Raw genomic sequence first — 24,023 nt, 5'->3', positions numbered from 1 at the left:
CTTGTAGGAAACTAAGGAACTTTTTGCGCAGAATTCATTTGCTTTCAAGATCTGTTGTCTCATTGTAAAAGGCTTTTGATAAAGGACTGTCATGGTAGATCTTCACCACAGAAACATTATTCATATAAGCTGCTCTAACAAGTCTTCCTTCAGTAACCGAAGAGCGAAGCCATTTCAACGTCCACCCTATATTGCTGTGTCAAGGATGAACCTCCGTGTAGAAAACTCAGACCATCAGTGATGTCATGTACCCACCTGACCCTGCTGAACACTCCGCGAAATTCACTTCTATCTGCCATGCCCCCTTTGACTTCCTTGATATTTATTACTTCTTTTCCTGCACTTTCTGGGTCTTCCTGAATATTTGACTCTTGCTTTGCATTACCTTTCTGGGTTCGTCATCATATTCGAAGTCCTTCTATTTGACTTTGTGAATTGTCATTAAAACAACTTAAATTGTAGACTCCTCATCCTAAACTAGGAAATATGTTTTTTTGTTCAGAATAGAATTGATATTAAACGCCTGCCATATTAAAAAAAAATTAATATCTAGATATTTAAATGCTGCGTTTATCAAGATTTGTTCACGATTCACATTTTGGTTCTGTAGTAATTGTAATCTTAGTTTTACTATCTGTTCTCTTATTCGCATATGACCTCTAGTAGTCCATAACAGTGCACTCAGCGAAAATGAGTTTTCTGTAACAGAAAACTATTGAGATTGCTCTTTGTCAGACCGTCCACCCTCAGACCTTAAAAACTACTGAGTCTAGAGGGCTGCACATTGGTATGCTGATCATCCACCCTCCAGTCTTCAAACATACCAAATGACAACCCTCTAGCCTGAATAGTTTTTATTTTATTTAATGTTAAATTTAGGTCCGCGTTGGACGAGTGGTTAACGTGCTCACCTACCGATTATGTAGTCTGGAGTTCGATTCCCTGCTTTGCCAACGTGGAATCAAGGAATTTATTTCTGGTGATAGAAATTCATTTCTCGATATAATGTGGTTCGGATCCCACAATTAGCTGTAGGTCCCGTTGCTAGGCAACCAATTGGTTCCTAGCCAGGTAAAAATATCTAATCCTTCGGGCCAGCCCTAGGAGAGCTGCTAATCAGCTCAGTGGTCTGGTTAAACTAAGATATACTTAACTTAATGTTAGCGGTGGCACAGCTGTACTTATGTGCCACACGCTGAGAGTTTCATACAGCCGTGGCTGAGAGTTTCATACAGCATTATACGCTGTACAGAAAACTCGATTGTGCCGAAGAAACTTCAGTGCATTTATTACTTGCTTTATTATTACATACAGTATCTAATTTTGTCCATTTAACCATCTCCGATCTCGAATAATCACATGGGTCGTTAAGGCAATATTTGGCCTTCCTAGCGTAGGAGCAGAAGGCCCAAATAAATACGCACTTGGTTCCTACTAAAAGTCAACTTTAAGTTTTAACACAACCTGCACGCTCACTACTGCCATGAACTTGATTTATTTCCATCCGAATATTGCACCCATCTATGACGGGAGGCGTTCATGGGTCCTCTTGGTACGCTGTAATTCTCGTTTATCAATTTTCTGAATATTATGGACATGTATTCTGGAAAATGTACCTCGTTATAATGGTTATTTATTCCCGTGGCTGTATGACAGGGAAAAAAAAAGGCAAAAGATAAGCTTTCCCTTTGGCTCTTTCCGTTCGATCAGTGAAATTAAGCGACGCGTGTCCGGTCAGTACTAGGATGCATATCAGTCAGAAAAGACCAGATTCCATCAGTAATCCCCTTAATATCATCATCTCAAAAGTGCTGCCCCCTCAAATGGGGAAAGTCTTTGCTCAATTATACAAAGTGGTTCTAAAGTAGGCGGACAGCAAATAATAACTTTTATTTTGAGATTACATATACAATTATATTACAAATGCAATGATTACATTGCCAATTAGATTTTATTGTGTGCAATAATACAAAAGCACTGAAATTTTATCAACGCAGGTACGCAAACTGATGCCCATCAATCTACACAGCTATTTCCCCCGACTGTCCACCTACTTTTGGATTACCCTGTAAGTGTGTATGTATATATGTATGTCATTTTACACGTGCATCGTTTTACACTGTAAAATGCCGAAGCCATCCATAAATAGGTCGTAATATCAAATTCACCATACCTTGGTTGTAACTCACACCCAAGGGGAATCATCAACGGGAAAACAGAAAATTGTGGGAGGTGCAGCATTCTTCGAAGAGCACAGGATACAGATAAGGGACATCGCCATTACTGAGAGAAGAGTTACTGTATATATATATATATATATATATATATATATATATATATATATATATATATATATATATATATATATATATACATACATACATAATCCCCATCTGTCACTTATGCCAGATTTCTTTGTAAACTTGCATTCATATTTATATCAGTCTGCTTAGTAGAGGACGGAAGAGTCGAGAGACCTGGCAGCGTTACGCCACTGTTTCACTTTCCCTCGTAGCTTTTGCCTTTATTTATATGATTCGCCACGTTCCAAATTTTCGTGATTCACACACACACATGTATATGTATGTACGTATGTATATGTATGTGATTAACAGCAACAAACATACCAAGAGCTTCATAACAGTAGGTGAAATACTTCTCAGAATAAATCCTAGCTTATGCAGTAATCTTGATATATGCGCCTTGCATAAAGTTTAATTTCCCTACATGTATTGGATTATAAAGTCTTAATGTAAATCCCACACTATCCCAAGGAACTGGCTCCACCCAACGGCTGTCATCCTTCCAGTCGACTCGGCCTTTGACATTTACCTGAGCTGAAATGAAGGACATTATTATTATTGTTAAAAAATATCCACAATTATATATTAAAAATATATTTCTATGTAAAATTATAGAACAAAGACTTTCGAGCACCTGAACGGCGTCCCTCGTCAGTGTAGCGGTACACTGATGAGGAACGCCGTTCAGGTGTTCGAAAGTCTTTGTTCTATATTTTTACATAGAAATATATTTTAAATATATAATTGTGGATACTTTTTTTAACAATTTGTTTTCTCGAAACTGTGAATTCTTAACATTATTATTATTATTATTATTATTATTATTTTTTTTTTTTTTTTTTTTGCTCTATCACAGTCCTCCAATTCGACTGGGTGGTATTTATAGTGTGGGGTTCCGGTTGCATCCTGCCTCCTTAGGAGTCCATCACTTTTCTTACTATGTGTGCCGTTTCTAGGATCACACACTTCTGCAATTAGCCCTGGAGCTACTTCAGCTCTAGTTTTTCTAGATTCCTTTTCAGGGATCTTGGGCTCGTGCCTAGTGCTCCTATGATTATGGGTACGATTTCCACTGGCATCCCATCCCATATCCTTCTTATTTCTATTTTCAGATCTTGATACTTATCCATTTTTTCCCTCTCTTTCTCTTCAACTCTGGTGTCCCATGGTATTGCGACATCAATGAGTGATACTTTCTTCTTGACTTTGTCAATCAACGTCACGTCTGGTCTGTTTGCACGTATCACCCTATCCGTTCTGATACCATAGTCCCAGAGGATCTTTGCCTGATCGTTTTCTATCAATCTTCAGGTTGGTGCTCGTACCACTATTACTGCAAGGTAGCTGATGTTTCTTGCACATGCTCCATTTATATTATTATTATTATTATTATTATTATTATTATTATTATTATTATTATTATTATTATTATTATTATTATTATTATTATTATTATTTACAGGTTTTATTGAAAACAATGGCTATTTCAGCCGGTTTTTTAATAGAAATTTCTCTATTCTTCTTATTACTTATTTTTTCTGTACACAAATTGGCTATTAAAATCGCCTAATGGATGATTTCATGTAAAAAAACGTGGTATTTGTCAAATTGAATATATTATATTCAATTTGACAAATACCACATTCTGTACATGAATCCCTCATTTGGCGTTTTAATAGCCAATTAAAGTACAGCAGGAAAGTCAGTCATGAGAAGAATAGGGAAACTTCTATTACAAAATACACGCTGTTGAAGTAGCCAATGTTTTCAATAAAACCTGTATTAATAAAGCTCTTCTTCCAGCATATTATTATTATTATTATTATTATTATTATTATTATTATTATTATTATTATTATTATTGTTATTATTATTATTTCTATATGATTGAATATCATCCACCGTTACGTATCTATGCTAACTTTTATAAAAAATTTAGATTATACGCTATCTAAACCGTAACCCCCCTTTTTTCTGTTATAGCCACGGCATTGCTAGCCAGCGTATTAACGCTCACGGTGATCAGCGTGGGTCGGGTGGTAGCAGTCATGTTCCCTCTGCATGCCCGAACCTCGCCTGACCGCGCCCATCGGGTCATAGCAGCCGTGTGGATAACGTCCGCCGTGCTTGCCTGCCCTTCCCTCTTCTATCGGGAACTCTACAGCATCGAGGTAAGATGACCGTGAGTGAATTAATCCAAGGAGAGAATCATTTGTTTCAGGCAAAGGCTACAAGGACGGACAACGGTCGTCCTTATTTACTCAAAGTTTATGGAAAAGATCAAATTCATTTTAGGACAAAAGTGAGATCTAACCCCGGAGGAAGTGGCAAGCGCCTTTTTAATAGTTCGTTGATTGTAGGTTTTTGGAAACACGGATAATTCTGAAACCTGCCCGGCAAGCAGAGTTATTTTATTTATTTATTTCTTTTTTGAAGGAGGCGGGGTGGGGGTCTGCTTAGAGCTATCTATATTATTGCTTTTCTTAGTATTCTGAATGCCCATTTGATAGCTTACACTTTACAAACGTCCAGTTTACATATTCCAATGATGTTTCATTATATTAATTGGCTTTAATTGCAGTTTATAAAATTCAGTGAAAACAGTCTAGAATTCAGTTATTTCCACAATGAAACACCTTTTGAATAGAGCAATAGTTTGTTGTGAGTATAATAATCAGAAATATGAAAATTGCGCACATTGTTGTAGAAATGCCCTTAGCATCCAAAATAAAAACTAGTATCAGAAAGCTTTTTGTTTCTCTACACAGCTTTTACTTTTTTTCGGTTGCATACGAGGCTTCCCGTACTTGCTTAAGTGGTTTTATGACTTTCTGTTCCATTGGGAATTGGGAATTTATAGCCCCCGGAAATATTTTCCAGTGCAAATTAACGTTTCCAGCCACTGACCTTCCTAACCTATTGGGTATAAAAACTGGAAAAAAAAGGGGTCCATTTCGCGACTTTTTCAAAAACGTAGAAGACGCGGAAAATGCGAACATCCAATCATCTGGAATAGAAGACAGATTACATTGTTCGAGTCTCCTTTGAGAGGCGAAGTCATTTTACATTGGAGAGATTTGTTCGTGGTTGGCTTCACATTTATTCTCTCAAATATACGTCCCCTTAGCGGGATAGTACCCTCAGTACACCTCACTTGGTGCACTGTAGGCATTACTTAAGATTTATGGCAGCGTCCTTTCGGCCCCCAGCTGCAACCCCTTTTCATTCCTTTTATTGCACCTCATTTCATATTCTCTGTTTTCTATCTTTCCACCGTATTCCAACAATTATTTCATAGTACAACTGCTTTGAGGTTTTCGTCCGGTTATACCTTTCAAACCTTTCTATTCTCAATTTCCCTGTCAGCGCTGAATGACCTCATAGCTATGTTCCAGGCCTTGGTCTTTGTTTGGTCTATGTTTTATATTTCGTTCATTCCATTCCCATTCTAAATCTACGTGATTTTGATCAGATATGGTATAGAACTTCCTACGAAAGAATTCTGTACCATCATTTATAAGCCAATCACCTAGAGGAATAACGATGGAGAAATGGACACAGAATCGTTTTAGGAGGAACAAAAGTGGTAAAGATAGCAATATCAGACAAAATGACAAATAAATATTTTTTTTTTTTTTTAATAACAAAATAAAATGTGGCAGAACAATTACGAAGGCTTATTTTTGGATTGCTAAAGTCCAGTAAATAGAACTCTATACCAGTCTCTCAAAGTAGTTGGATAACCAGTTAAAATTAGTCAGTGATGGTAATATTTATGTTTAATCAGGAAGGAACAGAAAAACTTAACTTATGGATTTTTTTTTTTCATGAAATGAAGTTAAACGGCCGGAGGTTCATAACTCGAGTTCCATAAGTGTTTTCAAGTGTCTGGAATGTGCTCCTGTGGACTAATTTCACTTCCTAAAAGTGAGTTTACACTAGGCTCCACCCCACGCTGCATGCATAAGACTCATCACCAACTCCTCCCAAATTCTTGTTAGCCCCTACTGGACTGCTCATCAAGAGTCACTCCACACCACTAAGTCACCCCAATGAGCAGTCCAGTAGGTGGGGCTAACAAGAATTTAGGAGGAATTGGTGAAGAGTCTTACGCATGTAGCGTGGGGTGAAGCATAGTGTAAACTCACCTTAAAAGCACACTATGCATGAAGTCTAAAACCCCATAACTTTCCTGAGTGAGCTAACTTTCTTTCATGAATCTAAACACCTTTAAACAGCTGGAGATCTGTATCCTTGCCGAGTAGATTTGTATCCTTGGCATATATGTTGTAAGGTCTCTAACATTCAACAGTGGAATAAAACCATTTAATGTAAACCAATTCATTTCCAAGTACAGTTGCTAGAGACTGATTCCAAGGGAATTTGATCCTCATCAGGAATAGCCAACCAAGCGCTGTAGCAAACTTCTTTATTACACACGGACGTTTCTGTTTCAACTATTAAGCCATTTTCAACCTAAATAGAGGCAAAGCACCCAAAGCATAAGATTGTATACTAATAAATTACAATTCACAGGAAGTTAACACTCGAGAATAAAATAAGTATTCAAAAAACTTTTAAAATAACACAATTCAATTAATTACAGCAGTCAATAAAACCAAGTCAAATAAAATGAACTTCAAGACGAGAAAAAATGATTATTAAAGATTTGCGTAGGTCAGAATTAAACACAGGTCTAAGAAACATCCATAAAACCAAACGCAAGAAAACGAAGAAAAACAAATAACTTATATAAGAGACAAATTAACCTGGTGACTGGACAGCGAGAGCGGCTGGAAAATCAGTTTATTATGGATAAAGGAAAGGAAGATTGATATCGGTTGAGTTGTACCATAAGTTTGTGATTCTAAAATGCTTAAATCCGACAACTGTATATTCTTATTCAAACTTGGCAGATTTAAGGATTTTAGAATGGATATGTATTCACAAACTTAAGCAACACCTCAAAACCTTAACCAAGATCAGTCTTCCATAATATACTGATTTTCCAGCTCCTCTTGCTTTTCAGATACCAAGTTACGTTATCCATTGTACAATTTTTTTTTTTTTTTTTGGGGGGGGGGTTGTTATGGATATGTTTCTTAGAGCTATGCTTATTTTTGCTTCAGTGTATTTTTGTTATTGTTTTTATCATCTTGAATTTTATTTTATTTGACTCAGTTTTAATGGCTATATCGATTCTTTGAACTTTATTAGTTTAATCCATTATTTATTTTACTTTATTACTAGTATAATTTGACACTGAAGTAGTTTAAGTGTACCATTTTTTAAATACCTTCTTTATTCTCGAGTGTGATATTCCTTATGTTTTGGTGTTTTGTCTCTATTCAGACTGAAAATGGCTTCGTGTGTTGAAACCGAAACGTCGCTATGTAATGAAGACGTTCGCTTTAGAGCTTTGTTTAATTGTTCCTTTCCATATTCTGTGTAACTTCACTCCACGAAAGCCTATTCTTCCATACATGTGACCGTCAATCTCTTGCCTTCTTGAATGGCTTATGTCAGTGAAAGCTTCCACACAGCACATGGCCTAAGTCTCAACTTCTCCCATTGACCAAACTCCATTTCCTGAAAACCTTCTCTACAGGGCTGACTTTGCTTCATGAAAGCCTACAACTACTTACATTTCCCTTTCAGTTTATTAATTTTCTCAGTCCAGTAACTTAATGTCAGGAAAGGCTTTGTAGCCTACTGTCCCTCAGTGTTGTTGATTTAACTTCATGAAGGCCTATTCCATGGGTAACGAAAGTCTCCTCACTTTCTCAGTGGACTGACTTCACGCCATGAAAACGTATTCCTTTGCACGTTATCCAAGTTTCTTACTTCTCTTGGTGTTTTGAATTCACGAAGCGAAAGCCTACTGTATACAGTGACCTATACTCTGTTTTTTTCCATCTGTCCATCCGCTTGTGGTGGTCACACATGGTAACACTGCGTCCCGGGCTTTAAATAGTTACGCTATGTGTAAGTTTTAGGTAAATAAAAGGATAGCCGGGTGTACATTTGCAACTGAAAAGTGTTTTAATAATTTACTGTATGCGAATTACACCGTTAATATACGAAATAGGGTATTATTTAAAGCCCGAGACGCAGTGTTACCATGTGCAAACACCACAGGCAGATGGACAGATGGAAAAAAACAGAGTATAGTCTCATACTTTCCTCAGTGGGCTAACTATACTTCGCAAAGGCCTACTCCTTTACAACTGTTCTATAGGGTTTTACTTTCTTCAGTGTGCTTACTTCACTTCATTATTACTACTCCTTGGCATAATGACCTAAATTCTCCTATTCTTTTTGAGGTGCCACCGTTTTTTCCCTCCCATTCATTTCTCTTACTATCTTCGTGTTAAAATGTTCTGCTTCCCTCGTAGGATTAACTCCACTTCGTAAAAGCCTACAGCTGACCTAAAGTCTCTTGCTCTCCCCAGTGGGCCAACTTCACTTCATGGCAGTGCGACGAATTCTGGCCGACAGAGAAGCACTTCGATCCAAAACTGGAACAGTGTGTGATCACTTACGATGCACGTAAGGTCTTCTACGTGGCCCTTACCATCGCTCTCTATTTCCTACCAGTGGCAGTGATGTTCATCAACTATAGGTGAGGTCCCAACCTGATGATTTCACTTCATTTCCCCCGAAGAATTTATTCACTTGATGTCAAAGGATGCTTTCTAGCTGCTTACTGATGTATACACTTGTATTTTCAGGTATTTCTGATAGGTATAGAGTTCTGCTGCAAACTTTATGATTAGTGCGTGAATTCAGCAGTATTGTCGCAAACCTCATGGCCTTTTGTCAGGTTCAAAAGCAGATTTTGCTTTGATTAAGTGCAATAAATAACATTTATAATAAGTATTATTAATAATTATGAACAAATAACTTAATGGTAAAATAGATAGGTAAAGAAATGAGTATAGAAAAACTTTCCAAGTCTTCTGTGCCAGAAGACCCGTGATGCCTATAAATATAAAGAAAACATTTATAATCTCCTCCATCAAATCTTTTTGAGAGAGCTTGAGGCATTATTTACTCATCTGCTTCTATCTCCTAGGAGCCTTGAGAATCTTGGAGGCTTTTAGTCTCTCTCTCTCTCTCTCTCTCTCTCTCTCTCTCTCTCTCTCTCTCTCCTTACTACTCTGTTTCCTCTTCAGCTTGGTTGTGTGGAGGCTGTGGATGTCCCGACTCCCAGGGGAGCACTCAGCTCCCGCCCGTCACACAGCCACCAGAGCGAAGAAGAAAGTGGTCAAAATGGTGTCTGTGGTTTTGATCATCTTCGTGCTCTGCTGGACACCTCTTCAGACCATCATTCTATACGATTTCGTCCGTGCTAATAACAATTCGGTGAGTAATGAATATGATGTGCATGTTCTTTTTATTTGCGGGTTGAATGCTTTACACACACGCACTCATATATGTATGTAAGCCTAATTATATCATTTATATATATAAATGTGTGTGTGAATGTTCTCTACGTACGTCGTGACATTTTTATATTCTTAGATATTAAGCCACAGATATCCTTTAATATCAAATTTTACTATGCCTTGGAATAATTACTCTCAAGAGGAATTATGATTGTTAAGTGTTTCGTCACCCGTGGGTTTTTGAACCGTTTTCCTGATTTGGGAAGAAACAGTTACAGTGATTTTCCAATAATGTTGGGCGAATCGCTTATCAATTACAGTTTCCCTCGGGTGTAAAAGTTATTCCTGGGGTATAGTATATATATATATATATATATAAAACAATGACGTGGGTATATATATATATATATATATATATATATATATATATATATATATATATATACATATATATATATATATATATATATATATATATATATATATATATATACATACATATACACACACACATATATATATATATATGCAGATATTTTGGGAAATGTAAGAAAAAGTCATTCTGAGCAAAAAATGTTCTATAAGCATATGAATTTAAAGGCTTCATTTGCCGGTGAGGTGAATTTATTAAAATAGCGTTATCATTTTGGGATGTTGGAGTGAGTAGTTTGGGATGAGGGGGGGGGGGGGGCGGGTTGCTTGTTGATAAAGCACATTGGGCAACTGGATTGCTATTCTTTTAATTATTGAATATTAGACATGATTTTTTTTTTTAGACGGTGGGTGTGATGAAATACTTTTGATGGGGAGGAAGAGGTTTTTATTATACATTTTAAATCTTTGATCTCTGTGTAATGAATAGGCCTATCTTTGATGGAGGGGAGATTCCATTCGGCTAGCTTTTCTTTTTTCTATATCGGATTCCAGTGAGTACCATTGACTGAGAGGGAGGTTTCAGTTGTGCATGCATTTTTTCCCCTTTATTCAGTATGTAAGGAATACATTAGATCTGGAGGTATCTTATTCACATTCGGCCTAATTGCCTATTTCCTTTCTTTTGTATAATAGTTGAGTTCGCAGCCGTGTTATCTAGAAATTGACTGTTGCAAAAACCCGTAAATAAACATCATATCCGCTTATTCCACTTTACTGGAATAATGTAAGGCAGTGTCTCCATTTACTTGCTCTCAAATTAATAAGGAATTTGATACTGATTATTCACCCCACCAACGCTTACTTGCCTGTTTTAATGATAACGCTTATTTTAAAAACTCAATTCACCGACAAATGTTTATAGAACATTTTCTGCTCAAAATGACTTTTTCTTTCATTCCAAAAAAACAAAAAATATTTGCATAAACTCGTGTTACACCCTGTATATATATATATATATAGATATATATATATATATATATATATATATATATATATATATATATATATATATATATATATATATATATATATATATATATATATATATATATAAGTCATATCACATTTCCGTGATTCATATACATATATCGAGCTACAATGTCCTTTAATATCTAATTCGCTCTCCCTCGTAATTAATATATTTTCATATATGCTTAACGAAGGGGAATTTTTTCTCGATAATAGATTTGCCTGGACCAGGGCGCGAACCTATGGATCCTTTCAAACCCAGGAACGTCAGTGAAGCTTTACCTACTACACCACCGCGAGAGGCTAAAAGTTCATGTCGCCTCTCACCCTCATATACCTTTCGCGCGCAGGTAATTAGTGGTTTAGAGACAATCATCACCCACCTCGACTCTGGTAGTGTTTGTAGTGGCTTTTGAAAGCACGTAGCCAATCTATAAGTCATATCACATTTCCGTGATTCATATACTATATAGAGCTTACAATGTCCTTTAATATCTAATTCGCTCTACCTCGGAATTAATATAGTTTTTCATATATGCTTAACCGAAGGGGAATTTTTTCTCGATAATAGATTTGCCTGGACCAGGGCGCAACGACCTATGGATCCTTTCAAACCCAGGAACGTCAGTGAAGCTTTACCTACTACACCACCGCGAGAGGCTAAAAGTTCATGTCACCTCTCACCCTCATATACCTTTCGCGCGCAGGTAATTAGTGGTTTGGAGACAACATCAACCCACCTCACTCCGGTAGTGTTGTAGTGCTTTTGACAGCACGTAGCCAATCTATAAGTCATATCACATTTCCGTGATTCATATACATATATCGAGCTACAATGTCCTTTAATATCTAATTCGCTCTACCTCGGAATTAATATATTTTCATATATGCTTAACCGAAGGGGAATTTTTTTCTCGATAATAGATTTGCCTGGACCAGGGCGCGAACCTATGGATCCTTTCAAACCTAGGAACGTCAGTGAAGCTTTACCTACTACACCGCCGCGAGAGGCTAAAAGTTCATGTCGCCTCTCACCCTCATATACCTTTCGCGCGCAGGTAATTAGTGGTTGGAGACAACATCAACCCACCTCGACTCCGGTAGTGTTTGTAGTGCTTTTGACAGCACGTAGCCAATCTATAAGTCATATCACATTTCCGTGATTCATATACATATATCGAGCTACAATGTCCTTTAATATCTAATTCGCTCTACCTCGGAATTAATATATTTTATATATGCTTAACCGAAGGGGAATTTTTTCTCGATAATAGATTTGCCTGGACCAGGGCACGAACCTATGGATCCTTTCAAACCCAGGAACGTCAGTGAAGCTTTACCTACTACACCACCGCGAGAGGCTAAAAGTTCATGTCGCCTCTCACCCTCATATTACCTTTCGCGCGCAGGTAATTAGTGGTTTGGAGACAACATCAACCCACCTCGACTCCGGTAGAGCGAATTAGATATTAAAGGACATTGTAGCTCGATATATGTATATGAATCACGAAATGTGATATGACTTATAGATTGGCTACGTGCTGTCAAAAGCACTTACAAACACTACCGGAGTCGAGGTGGGTTTGATGTTGTCTCCAAACCACTAATTACCTGCGCGCTAAAGGTATATGAATGGGTGGAGGAGGCGACATGGAACTTTCAGCCTCTCGCTGGTGGTGTAGTAGGTAAAGCTTCACTGAACGTTCCTGGGTTTGAAAGGATCCATAGGTTCGCGCCCTGGTCCAGGCAAATCTATTATCGAGAAAAAATTCCCCTTCGGTTAAGCATATATGAAAATATATTAATTCCGAGGTAGAGCGAATTAGATAATTAAAGGACATTGTAGCTCGATATATGTATATGAATCACGGAAATGATATGACTTATAGATTGGCTACGTGCTGTCAAAAGCACTACAAAACACTACCGGAGTCGAGGTGGGTGGATGTTGTCTCCAAACCACTAATTACCTGCGCGCGAAAGGTATATGAGGGTGAGAGGCGACATGAACTTTTAGCCTCTCGCGGTGTGTAGTAGGTAAAGCTTCACTGACGTTCCTGGGTGAAAGGATCCATAGGTTCGCGCCCTGGTCCAGGTAAATCTATTATCGAGAAAAAATTCCCCTTCGGTTAAGCATATATGAAAATATATTAATTCCGAGGTAGAGCGAATTAGATATTAAAGGACATTGTAGCTCGATATGTATATGAATCACGGAAATGTGATATGACTTATAGATGGCTACGTGCTGTCAAAAGCACTACAAACACTACCGGAGTCGAGGTGGGTTGATGTTGTCTCCAAACCACTAATTACCTGCGCGCGAAAGGTATATGAGGTGAGAGGCGACATGAACCTTTAGCCTCTCGCGGTGGTGTAGTAGGTAAAGCTTCACTGACGTTCCTGGGTTTGAAAGGATCCATAGGTTCGCGCCCATGGTCCAGGCAAATCTATTATCGAGAAAAAATTCCCCTTCGGTTAAGCATATATGAAAATATATTAATTCCGAGGTAGAGCGAATTAGATATTAAAGGACATTGTAGCTCGATATGTATATGAATCACGGAAATGTGATATGACTTATAGATTGGCTACGTGCTGTCAAAAGCACTACAAACACTACCAGAGTCGAGGTGGGTTGATGTTGTCTCCAAACCACTAATTACCTGCGTGCGAAAGGTATATGAGGGTGAGAGGCGACATGAACTTTTAGCCTCTCGCTGGTGGTGTAGTAGGTAAAGCTTCACTGACGTTCCTGGGTTTGAAAGGATCCATAGGTTCGCGCCCTGGTCCAGGCAAATCTATTATCGAGGAAAAAAAAAAAAAAAAAAAAAAAAAAAAAAAAAAAAAAAAAATTCCCCGCTTCGGTTAAGCATATATGAAAATATATTAATCCGAAGTAGAGCGAATTAGATTATTAAAGGACATTGTAGCTCGATATATGTATATGAATCACGGAAATGTGATATGAATTATAGATGGCTACGTGCTGTCAAAAGCTACAAACACTACGGAGTCGAGGTGGGTTGATGTTGTCTCCAAAACCACTAATTACTGCGCGCGAAAGGTATATGAGGGTGAGAGGCGACATGAACTTTTAGCCTCTCGCGGTGGTGTAGTAGGTAAAGCTTCACTGACGTTCCTGGGTTTGAAGGATCCATAGGTTCGCGCCCTGGTCCAGGCAAATCTATTATCGAGAAAAAATCCCCCTTTGGTTAAGCATATATGAAAATATATTAAAAATTCCGAGGTTAGAGCGAATTAGATATTAAAGGACTTTGTAGCTCGATATAATATATATATATATATATATATATATATATATATATATATATATATATATATGTATGTAGTATTTATGACGAAGGAGCATATAAATGTCAACATCATTCGTTATTCGGTTGTTTCGTAATACTGTTTATTACATCTGTTAATAAATACAGTCCATGGACATTACAATATTAAAAAATGCTAATAATCATAAAATCGTTTTAAAACGGCTGAAGAAATCCGGTTTATAATAAATACTTAAAACCTTAAGGACCGTCGACCAACCTTTAGCGACGGGTAAGGAAGAGTGAATGAAAGTGGGTAAGTTATCTAAGATCAATGGCTCCTGAAAAAAAAAGAAAAAAATTATATATATATCTATATATATATATATATATATATATATATATATATATATATATATATATATATGTCTGATCTCATCACCGTGATTCATATATACGCATTAAACTAAAAATGTCCTTTAATATCTAATTCGCTCTACCTCAGAATAATATATTTTAATATATGGTTAACTGATTATCAACTAAAATTCCCCTTCAGTTAACATATATGAAAATATATTAACTCTGAGGTAGAGCGAATTTTATATTAATAAAGGACATTGTAGCTTCATGCATATACGGATATATATATATATATATATATATATATATATATATATTATATATATATATATATATATATATATATAATATATATATATATATATATATATATCTATATATATATATATATATACTATATATATATATATATATATATATATATATATATATATATATATATTACTATATATATATATATATATATATATAATATATATATATATATATATATAAGTGAAATAAGTACCAACATATTTTCAAGGTTTATATATTAATAACCACAGTCTTGGTATCCTCTGAATCCCCCCCCCCTCCCCCCTTACAAAGAGCCAAAGTCCTTAAGAAACAAAGATATTGTCATCCTCAAAATTCTTTCCAAACTGGTTAAAGTTTTCTTTCTCCTGCATTTCGTTTTCATCCCTCAAGTCTTCCAATTACGAAGGCATTCAAACCCTCTAATGAAAACTACGACTGAAGGTCGATTACGCCCTTTTCAAATGAGCAGAAAGACACGGGTTTACGAATCTTTTATACTATTAGCTGGCAGCACTGGTAGCAAAACGCTCTCATTCTTTCAGAAATGTTTTCAGTATACTTATATGAATAATCTTTGCATGACTGTTTCCATTTAAAAAATGAAATACTTTGTGTTCTCGCTCGAAATGGAATCATCTCCGAGTTCATGCTGTCGAGAGCAAAACATCACGCTCCGAGGACCTTTCGGATTAAGATTTCGTCCACAAACAGAAAGAGAGGAGACTCCCCTTCTAAACGTTCTCTCCGAACCCAATGGACGTTGCGAAAAAATATTGAGAAAATATTTTGTATCTTTTCCTTTTTCGTCTTCGATTACTTGTGACTTTTATTTGAACAGCGAAACTAAGGCAACAACGATTCAGTACTACATCTAATACAGCTTCGAATATTGTCCTTTCTAACTTTCTGATAGTGTACGTATATTGCTATAATAATATTGAAATATACCAATTCATCATTTGAAGCATTCATTCGCAACACGTTGGGCGAAGTGTTGAAATATCTCAAAAAATTTAATATTGGCAGATTTTGCCTCGAAATAGGAAATATCGCCTTCCTTTATCAGTTCCACATCACACGCAGATTTTGCTGTAATTCCGCAAAGACAAAAACAGCTCATTGATGGTATTGACGATTCCACATGTACTAGAGCTTTTAAAACTCCGGCTTTTGCGTCAGAGAGAGTTTAACCTTTTATCTCTTGCAGCATCAGTTTGTGATTGCAATGAAAAGTATCTTTTTTTTTCTGTTTCAAAATCTCTCTTAATTGCCATACGTTTCATCGTTGACGGCACTTTCATCTTTCATGTTCAAGTGATCCGGTAAACTTTACTTTCGTAGATTTTTAGGCTTTCTTTTTATTGAGAGCAGATGTCATCAAAACCCTGAGTATATGAAATGTTGCGTCATTAGGAATGAGACAGAATCTGTGAAAATCAAATTATCTTAATTGGGAGAACCTAGCTATAATTAAACATTCTCTCTCTCTCTCTCTCTCTCTCTCTCTCTCTCTCTCTCTCTCTCTCTCCCCATGTAGTGGCAATCTCGATACACAACTGAGAAGTACTGCGTTCAATTCTGGGCAAAAACGGAACATGATGACTAGTGTTTTGTGAAAACCAGTGTGCCCCCGTTAACATCATCATCGAGATGCGTATTTAAGGTTATTTGACTGCTGTAGGTCGTAGCCAGGTACGAAAGAGAGAAACAAAACGTAAATGTTTCCCCAATATGTATCACTCATTATAATTGATAAAGGAAGTCTCGATGAGGAAAGGAAATTTAAGCTCCATACTTCAAGTTTCGTATTCTGGGTTGCAATGTTGCAAAGTTTGGAGCAATGCATGATCCCTCGGTTTTGCAAGATAAGATGCCTTTTATGTCACGCTTTGTAAAGGGAACGTAATTTTGTGGAAGATTGAATTTCTTAGTTTTCCGTTTGTATGACTTGTGGTTTCTTTCTTTTATGGCAACGCTTTGGAAGTTTTTTTTTTTTATTACGTAATCACTGCAGCCATGAAAATGCGATGCTAGCAACAGTCGTGAAACGTTGGCATAACAAACTAATATTAACAATCGTTCTTTTTCCCTTCACCCTCAAGATTATATAATATTATATATATATATATATATATTATATATATATAATATATATATATATATATATAAAATAAAGATAAATGCCACGAAGGAAAAATAAACGAAGGAGTCTGCGAGATCTTTCGGCTGAAAAGCCCTTTACTGAGTAGCTGCTTCAGTAAAGGGCTTTTCAGCCGAAAGATCTCGCAGACTCCTTCGTTTATTTTTCCTTCGTGGCATTTATTCTTTATTTATGGTATTTGTTTATCACGTTCCTAACTTTCGTGATTCTGTTATACCATATATATATATATATATATATATATATATATATATATATCTATATATATATTATATATATATATATTTAATCATATATAGGCCAGTGCCACAGGAATATGATAGGCAGAAGGTCAGTGCCAAGCGCTTTCTTGTGCTTATTCACGCATCGTCGAAGCGTGAATAAATACGAGAAAAGCGCTGTCATTTTCCTGTAGTGTTCGCATATATACTGGGATCACGTGCACCTACTGTGAATGTTTAAGCTTATGTTATATATATAAATGTATATGTATACTGTATTATATGTGATATATATATATCTAAAAAAATCACCATAACGTGACTGGAATATCTTGAAGTAATAAAAGTCCACACTGATGTAAAATGTGTTATTTAAAAATACATAAAAGACGGGAGCTTTCGTTTACTTGATCAGTAGACCTCATCAGCCGTACTGATTTTTCCTTTTTAAAAAATATACAAAAAAGTTCCGAAGGACAGGCAGGACTCTGGAACCCTCTCCAGGGGAGATAACAACCAAAAACAAACAAACTTATCTCAATCATGTTATTCCCTCGTTCAAATGTTTGGCCAAAAGACATTGGAAGGAAGAACCCCCATTGCAGGAGCCGATGCAGAAGTTTTGGACGAGGAACAGCCGAACACACAGAGGAGGTAGTACCACGACGACCGGCTCGTCTTTTGGGGAGACATTTGAACGAGGAATAACATGATTGAGGTAGTTTGTTTTGGTTGTTGTCTCCCTTGGAGACTGTTCCAGAGTCCTGCCTGTCCTTCGTAACTTTTTTGTAGATTTTTTAAACAGGAAAAATCAGTACGGCTGATGAGGTCTACTGATCAAGTAGACGAAAACTCCCGTCGTTTTATGTATTTTTAATGTACATTTTACATAAGTGTGGTCTTTTATTACTTCAATATATATATATATATATATATATATATATATATATATATATATATATATATATATATACATATATATATATATATATATATATATATAATATACGTATATATAATATATATATACCCCTATATATATATATATATATATATAATATATAAATATATATATATATAATATATATATTATATACTATATATATATATATATATATAATATATATAGACCATATATATTATATATATATATATAATATATGTATGTATGTATATATATATATATATATATATATATATATATATATATATATATATTTATGTGTGAGTGTGTTAGGTTACAGCAGGTGTTAGGAAGTTTCCTAAATCCACAAGCTATGTAGATACGAGGTTGTTTGCCTTAGATGAACAGATCGTGTGACTTTATAAACAGGTAAATCATCCTTAAATAAGTACGCTTGCTGTTTGAATATAAAGAAAATAGAAGTAAGTTTAGTGAAGATTAGAAAATAAGACTACGAAAGACATACTGAAGTCAGTTATGAAATGTTTTTTAATTAAAATTTGGCAATTTAAGTGGTAATAAGGACAACGTCTTTTTTTATGTCAAAAGTTTAGTTGGATCTTTCCTAGATAGGCATCCCAAGGGTTTTCGGGGTTGGTACCCAGGACTAATATTTCTTAAGGGTCATTATTTTTATGGTATTTACTGTCTTTTGCTTATGTTTTTTATGGTAATCCCAAACGGGCTTGTACTAAACACGCCACAAAGGTGGCTATATACCAGGTGAAAGCCCTTGGGGGTCACTATCTAGGAAAGATCCATTTAAAGTTCTGTCTGACTTCCTTGGCCAAACCCATCTTTTCCACACCCCCTTCTTCAAAGAAAATAGTCTACATTAACTTGAAGGAGTGTTCCAAACATTCCTTTGGTCTATATTAAGGAGAGAACGACCTTTGGGAGAGTGATTGGTTCCTTCTCCACATTTGGGTTTAAATGTTCATATGGAAATAAAAATGCAACCTTGTATTTCAGGACCTCTTAGAATTTCCTATGATAAATAAATCTCTGGTTACATATAAACTATAGTAGATTCACCTCAGCCGTGCATCTGGTGTCTAGGCCAGTCCCTTACCACACTCCTGGTTGGCAGTTGATAAGACAATCTCAGGGCTGGAAACTCTCAGTCTTTCGAGAGAGTTCACATAGGCAAGATGTATGCTCCACTTCTCCTGAGGATTACGTCTTTCAAAAGTATCCTTCAGGAGAGGTGGAACATACATCCTGCCTGTGTGAACTCTCGAGAGAGACTGAGAGTTTCTAGCCCTGTGATTGGCTTATCAACAGCCAATCAAGAGCGTCGTAAGGGACGGGCCTAGACATCAGATGCATAGTTGATGTGAATCTACTATAGTAGTTCTGCAATGTGCGTGTCAGGGTCTCAGTACATCTCGGTAGTATTATTTTTCATATTTCATATCCTTCAATGTTTTTGTGGAGGAAAAATACGTTTTGATAAAGAGTGCCGCAGGCGAATACCAAATTTGCCCTGCATTTTTCCTCTTCCTTTAAATGTATTTTAAAATGAAAGTGAACGATGGAAGCTTATAACTTTATCTCTCTTTATTTTTTTTCATTTCCCAGTTGCCGGAGTGGTTTTCGGTCGTGGAGTTCTCGGCCTATTTCGTGGCCTATTCCAACTCGGCTTTGAACCCAATTATATATTGCGGTTTCAACGCCAATTTCAGGCAGGGTCTCGTTTCTCTCCTGACTTGCAGACGTTCATCCACGGGCAGAATATACCATCAACGTGAGTATAGATATACACCGAATTGTGAGAGAGAGAGAGAGAGAGAGAGAGAGAGAGAGAGAGAGAGAGAGAGAGAACTTTAGAGGATTAAGTGAGTGTCCGTCGGCTGTGAGAGTGGTGATAGCAGGAAGTTTATACCTTCATGTTGCCTTGGCAAGCTCTTCGTTCTCGTAAACACACACAAACTATATAATATTTATATTTATTATATATAGGTGTGCCCATGTGTGTGTGGGGTGGGTGTTGAACCTTTTCTTTTTATGACCAGTTTTTTTTAGAGCAGACACTGTTAACCCTAAGCATCTTTAAAGATTATATAATTTCTTTTGCCACAAATATTTAAGCAGACTATTCACAAGTGGCCTAGGTACTTTAGAAGGGTACCAAACGAAAAAGTGCAAAACGTCCTTACGCAATTTTCCACAGAGAAGGACTCAATCCTATGAAAACTGAGAAAAGAATTTTTTTAAAGGCAAGTAAAAAAATGACAGTTTATGATCAAATTAAGACAATAGAGACGTTGGGAAAGAGCATAGCAGTTTCATTAATCTATACACTTAATTCAGAAGCACTAGCGTCCATGAAAATGCTATTAAGACCAAAGTGAAGGGGATTGAATCGTTTGTATAGGGTGTTGCCTTCGAAATTTCACCACACTTACAAAGGCACCTTGCTGGCAAAAGGTTTCCTTAATCTAAACAACCAACCAACCAGAGAATTTAACGACCTCTAGAAGTGGGCAGTTCGACATCGAAGTTACTGTACTTGTCTTCTCCCTCTGTGCTGTGGTAAACACTATTTTCCTCTAACTTTTGCAGGTTGGACAACTAAATGGACCGTTGGCCATGACAGGATGGATCTCCCAGGTAAGCGGAAAAGGAGCAAACATTGCACGGGGTTTCGGTAAAGGTAGCATTGCAGGATTGGCGTGCAACGAAGAAAAAATAATATGAGAAAAGGGTTACATTCAAGATCAGTGATGTATCAATTTTTCTGATAAGGAGATATCGAGAAAGCAGGAGAGAGGCAAAAGCAAAATGAGAACAGTATTCCAAACAGGAAGAAACAGTGTATTGCCATTAAAAGCAGTTATGATGTAAAGAACTTATGACATCTCAAATAATTCTAATTTTTGAAAAGCATTTACAAGTTTAAACTGTTGTTTTTGTACAAGAATTTCGAGTTAATCAACTAATTAGATGGGAGAAGAAACAAAGTAGTAGCCACTCTTGAACGTACTGTATTCGACTTACTTGTTGGATCCTAAGCTACAAACGATGTAAATTTAGAGATAAAGGAAAATCACTTCAATAATGAGTCTGAACAATACCATAGTGGGAATAGGTAAAGAAAGAAGAAATGTGGCGGGCTCAATTATCACCACATGGATAAACAAGTGAAAAGGTTAACTTGCGAAATTTCTTCATAAAGAGGAGGAAGTGAGAGGAAGGAGCCCCAACGACCATCACCAGAGATGAAAACAGGTGAAGGTATTGAGCCCCATCAACAACTGCAAATGCAAAACGCTTGGATGAAAAGATATAATGATAAACTTTCCATGAGATACAATAATGACATCTGGAGGATATTTGGCTAAATGGAAATTATACCTTATCTTGTCAGATGCCTTAGATGAGAGACACCCGAAGATTCCAGAGAGATACAGCATTATGCAGTTGAAAAGTTTGAGGCAGTGTAATAATATATTACATTGATGCTTTTAAATACGTGTTAGATGTTGGATGATTTATTCCTTACCGGTTGTAATAAAATTGGAGGTATTCCATCCTTCTCAGTTTGGTGTGGTTATATATTAAGTCTCCTTAATACATAACCAAGGTAGCAGATTTAAGAAATAATAACAGAGCAAAAAATACAGTTAGAAATTGAAAGGAAATTTGACTCAACTGGCGTTATAGAGAAGAGCTTCTAAGAGCAAGAATATTTCTGAATGTGTTTATGTTGAAATTGAATATATAAGAAGAATGTTGTGAGTTGTATAAAGGAACATAGAACATGCCTTTGCACGCTTAGATTTCGGAGACTAGGAGAAGGCTGAGGGAGATTCGCGTTAATTGGTTTTCAAGAAAGGCAGTGAGAGGTGCCTGAAAGATGAGAAAAAGAGGCAGACTTGCTGCAAGCAAAGGACTTGCTTTGGAACAAGTACTAGTTCCTGTCAGTAAATACAAAGATTTGTCTATGTATATATAGATAGTATATATATATAATATACTATATATATATATATATATATATATATATATATATACATATATATATATATATATATATATATATATATATATATATATATATATACAGGCAGAATGTTGGAACGTCTGAAGGGATTGTTGAACCAACTTTCCTCTGTGGAAGTGAAGTGTGGAAGTTAAATGCTGATGAAAGAAAGGAGGTGAATGCTTAAGAACTGGTTTACGTAGCACTTTGTGGTCTAAAAAGAATTGCAAGGGCGAGAAATCTGTATTATATTTGTAGGAATAATTAAATGATTGGCGTGGGCAAAAGAATGGATAAGTATTTTTCTAAGGTGGCTCAGTCATGTCCTAGGAATGGAGGCGGACATTTTGGTTGTGTTGAAAAGAAGGAGAGGAAGATCTTGATGGGGAATAGATAGATGGAAATGAAAGAGGAATTTGGCAAGGGAACCCCAATGTTCAGGAAGTGAGAAAGAGCGTGCGAAAAAGAGGTGGACAGCGTACTAGAAAGTCCAGCACCTTCCCGTGAGTTTTCTAAGTAAGTGTTTGATGCGTCTGATATATAGACTATTTAGCTAAATAGATTCGTCCACGACTCAGCAATTTGAGCGTGATTGTAGCTGTTAACAGATTTTCTTTTACTTGGAAGCCTTCTGCTCTTATGGAAAACAGCTTCATAGTGAAAAAATGTACATAGTTCTTATTTTTGTTCTCTTTTTTTCAAGATCCTTAATCGGACTGATTCTAACTTTAATTTTCTTCTGTTTTCTAAGGGAGTAACTGCAAGGGCATAACCATAGGCACCAGGGAAACGACCGTAGGGCTCTCCGGCCCAGAACCTGCTGTCCTGCTAGAATTCAACTCCCTTCGGAACAGCAGGTGAGTAGAAAGAACAGCTTGAGTAGATGTCACCAAGTAATTGGACAGTTCAGTAAAAAAAAAAAAAAAAGTCAATTTGAAATCAGTCAGTCATATGATTTATATTAGGCTTTAAAATAACAGTAAAAAATAAAAATAAACAATATAGGTCAAAATGAAGGAGTATTTATGTGCTCGTGAGAGATCGGAGCTTTAGTGTACATTGAGTGAGCAAAAGTGCACTAATGCATGTATTTACAAATGTACGAAATATTTCTTTGTCAAAAATAGATTTATTGTTATGTCGCATGCGGGATAGAACGCTGTAATTAGGAAAATTACGAAAACCTTGTGTATTTAAAGAAATTACATTGTATGTTGTCGTATAAGACAAACTCGCTTGTTACTTTCGGCTTTCAAGAAATCGGAGCCTCAATAAAGGTCCTGAGGATTTTAAGTGACACTTGAGCTCTGTAAGTGGACATTTCAGACCACAGAACCAGATACTTGTTTACAGGACAGAGCATTGTAAAAGGCTACTGCAGAACAACAACAGACTTGTATACGTATTTTTCCAAGAGAAGCCTTCATTGAGAGGGCATTTCTTGCAAAACAGTATGTTATAAGCTGCATTTTCAAGGAAAAATCCGAGCCATTTTCAGTAAAAATTTTCTTTCATCACTGATGTTCAACGTTCCGAAACAAAAATTAATATTCAACTTTGGATCCCTTCAACTAAACGATTTTCATCACTGATGTTCAACGTTCTGAAACAAAAAAATAATAATTATTCACCATTACCATTGGATCCCCTCAGCTAAATGAT

The 24,023-nt window shown here is 36.3% G+C and overlaps 2 protein-coding genes across 2 annotated transcripts in view; one reads left to right on the top strand and one right to left on the bottom strand.

Moving 5' to 3' along the window:
- Positions 1 to 24,023, bottom strand: part of LOC135202869 (galanin-like G-protein coupled receptor npr-9) — a 188,162-nt gene that overhangs the window by 67,325 nt on the left and 96,814 nt on the right.
- On the top strand, positions 4,286 to 23,222 carry LOC135202754 (substance-P receptor-like). Its single transcript, XM_064232223.1, has 6 exons — positions 4,286 to 4,474; positions 8,756 to 8,925; positions 9,479 to 9,668; positions 19,958 to 20,123; positions 20,942 to 20,989; positions 23,113 to 23,222. Exons 1-6 carry the CDS (start codon positions 4,352 to 4,354, stop codon positions 23,220 to 23,222), a joined length of 807 nt encoding a protein of 268 aa, XP_064088293.1. The 5' UTR covers positions 4,286 to 4,351.

Source organism: Macrobrachium nipponense, chromosome 33 (assembly GCF_015104395.2).
Source record: "Macrobrachium nipponense isolate FS-2020 chromosome 33, ASM1510439v2, whole genome shotgun sequence".
NCBI classification, from domain to species: Eukaryota; Metazoa; Arthropoda; class Malacostraca; order Decapoda; family Palaemonidae; genus Macrobrachium; species Macrobrachium nipponense.
The sequence above is the reverse complement of the archived record's forward strand: the minus strand, read 5'-3'. Positions and strand labels throughout refer to the sequence as shown.

What these genes read in the sequence shown, in the direction of transcription:
- LOC135202754 (XM_064232223.1), top strand. Translation starts at nt 4,352, where the DNA reads ATGTTCCCTCTGCATGCCCGAACCTCGCCTGACCGCGCCCATCGGGTC. An exon ending in GGGAACTCTACAGCATCGAG is followed by an intron (nt 4,475 to 8,755) that starts GTAAGATGACCG and finishes TGCTCTCCCCAG; the next exon opens with TGGGCCAACTTCACTTCATG. An exon ending in GTGATGTTCATCAACTATAG is followed by an intron (nt 8,926 to 9,478) that starts GTGAGGTCCCAA and finishes TTTCCTCTTCAG; the next exon opens with CTTGGTTGTGTGGAGGCTGT.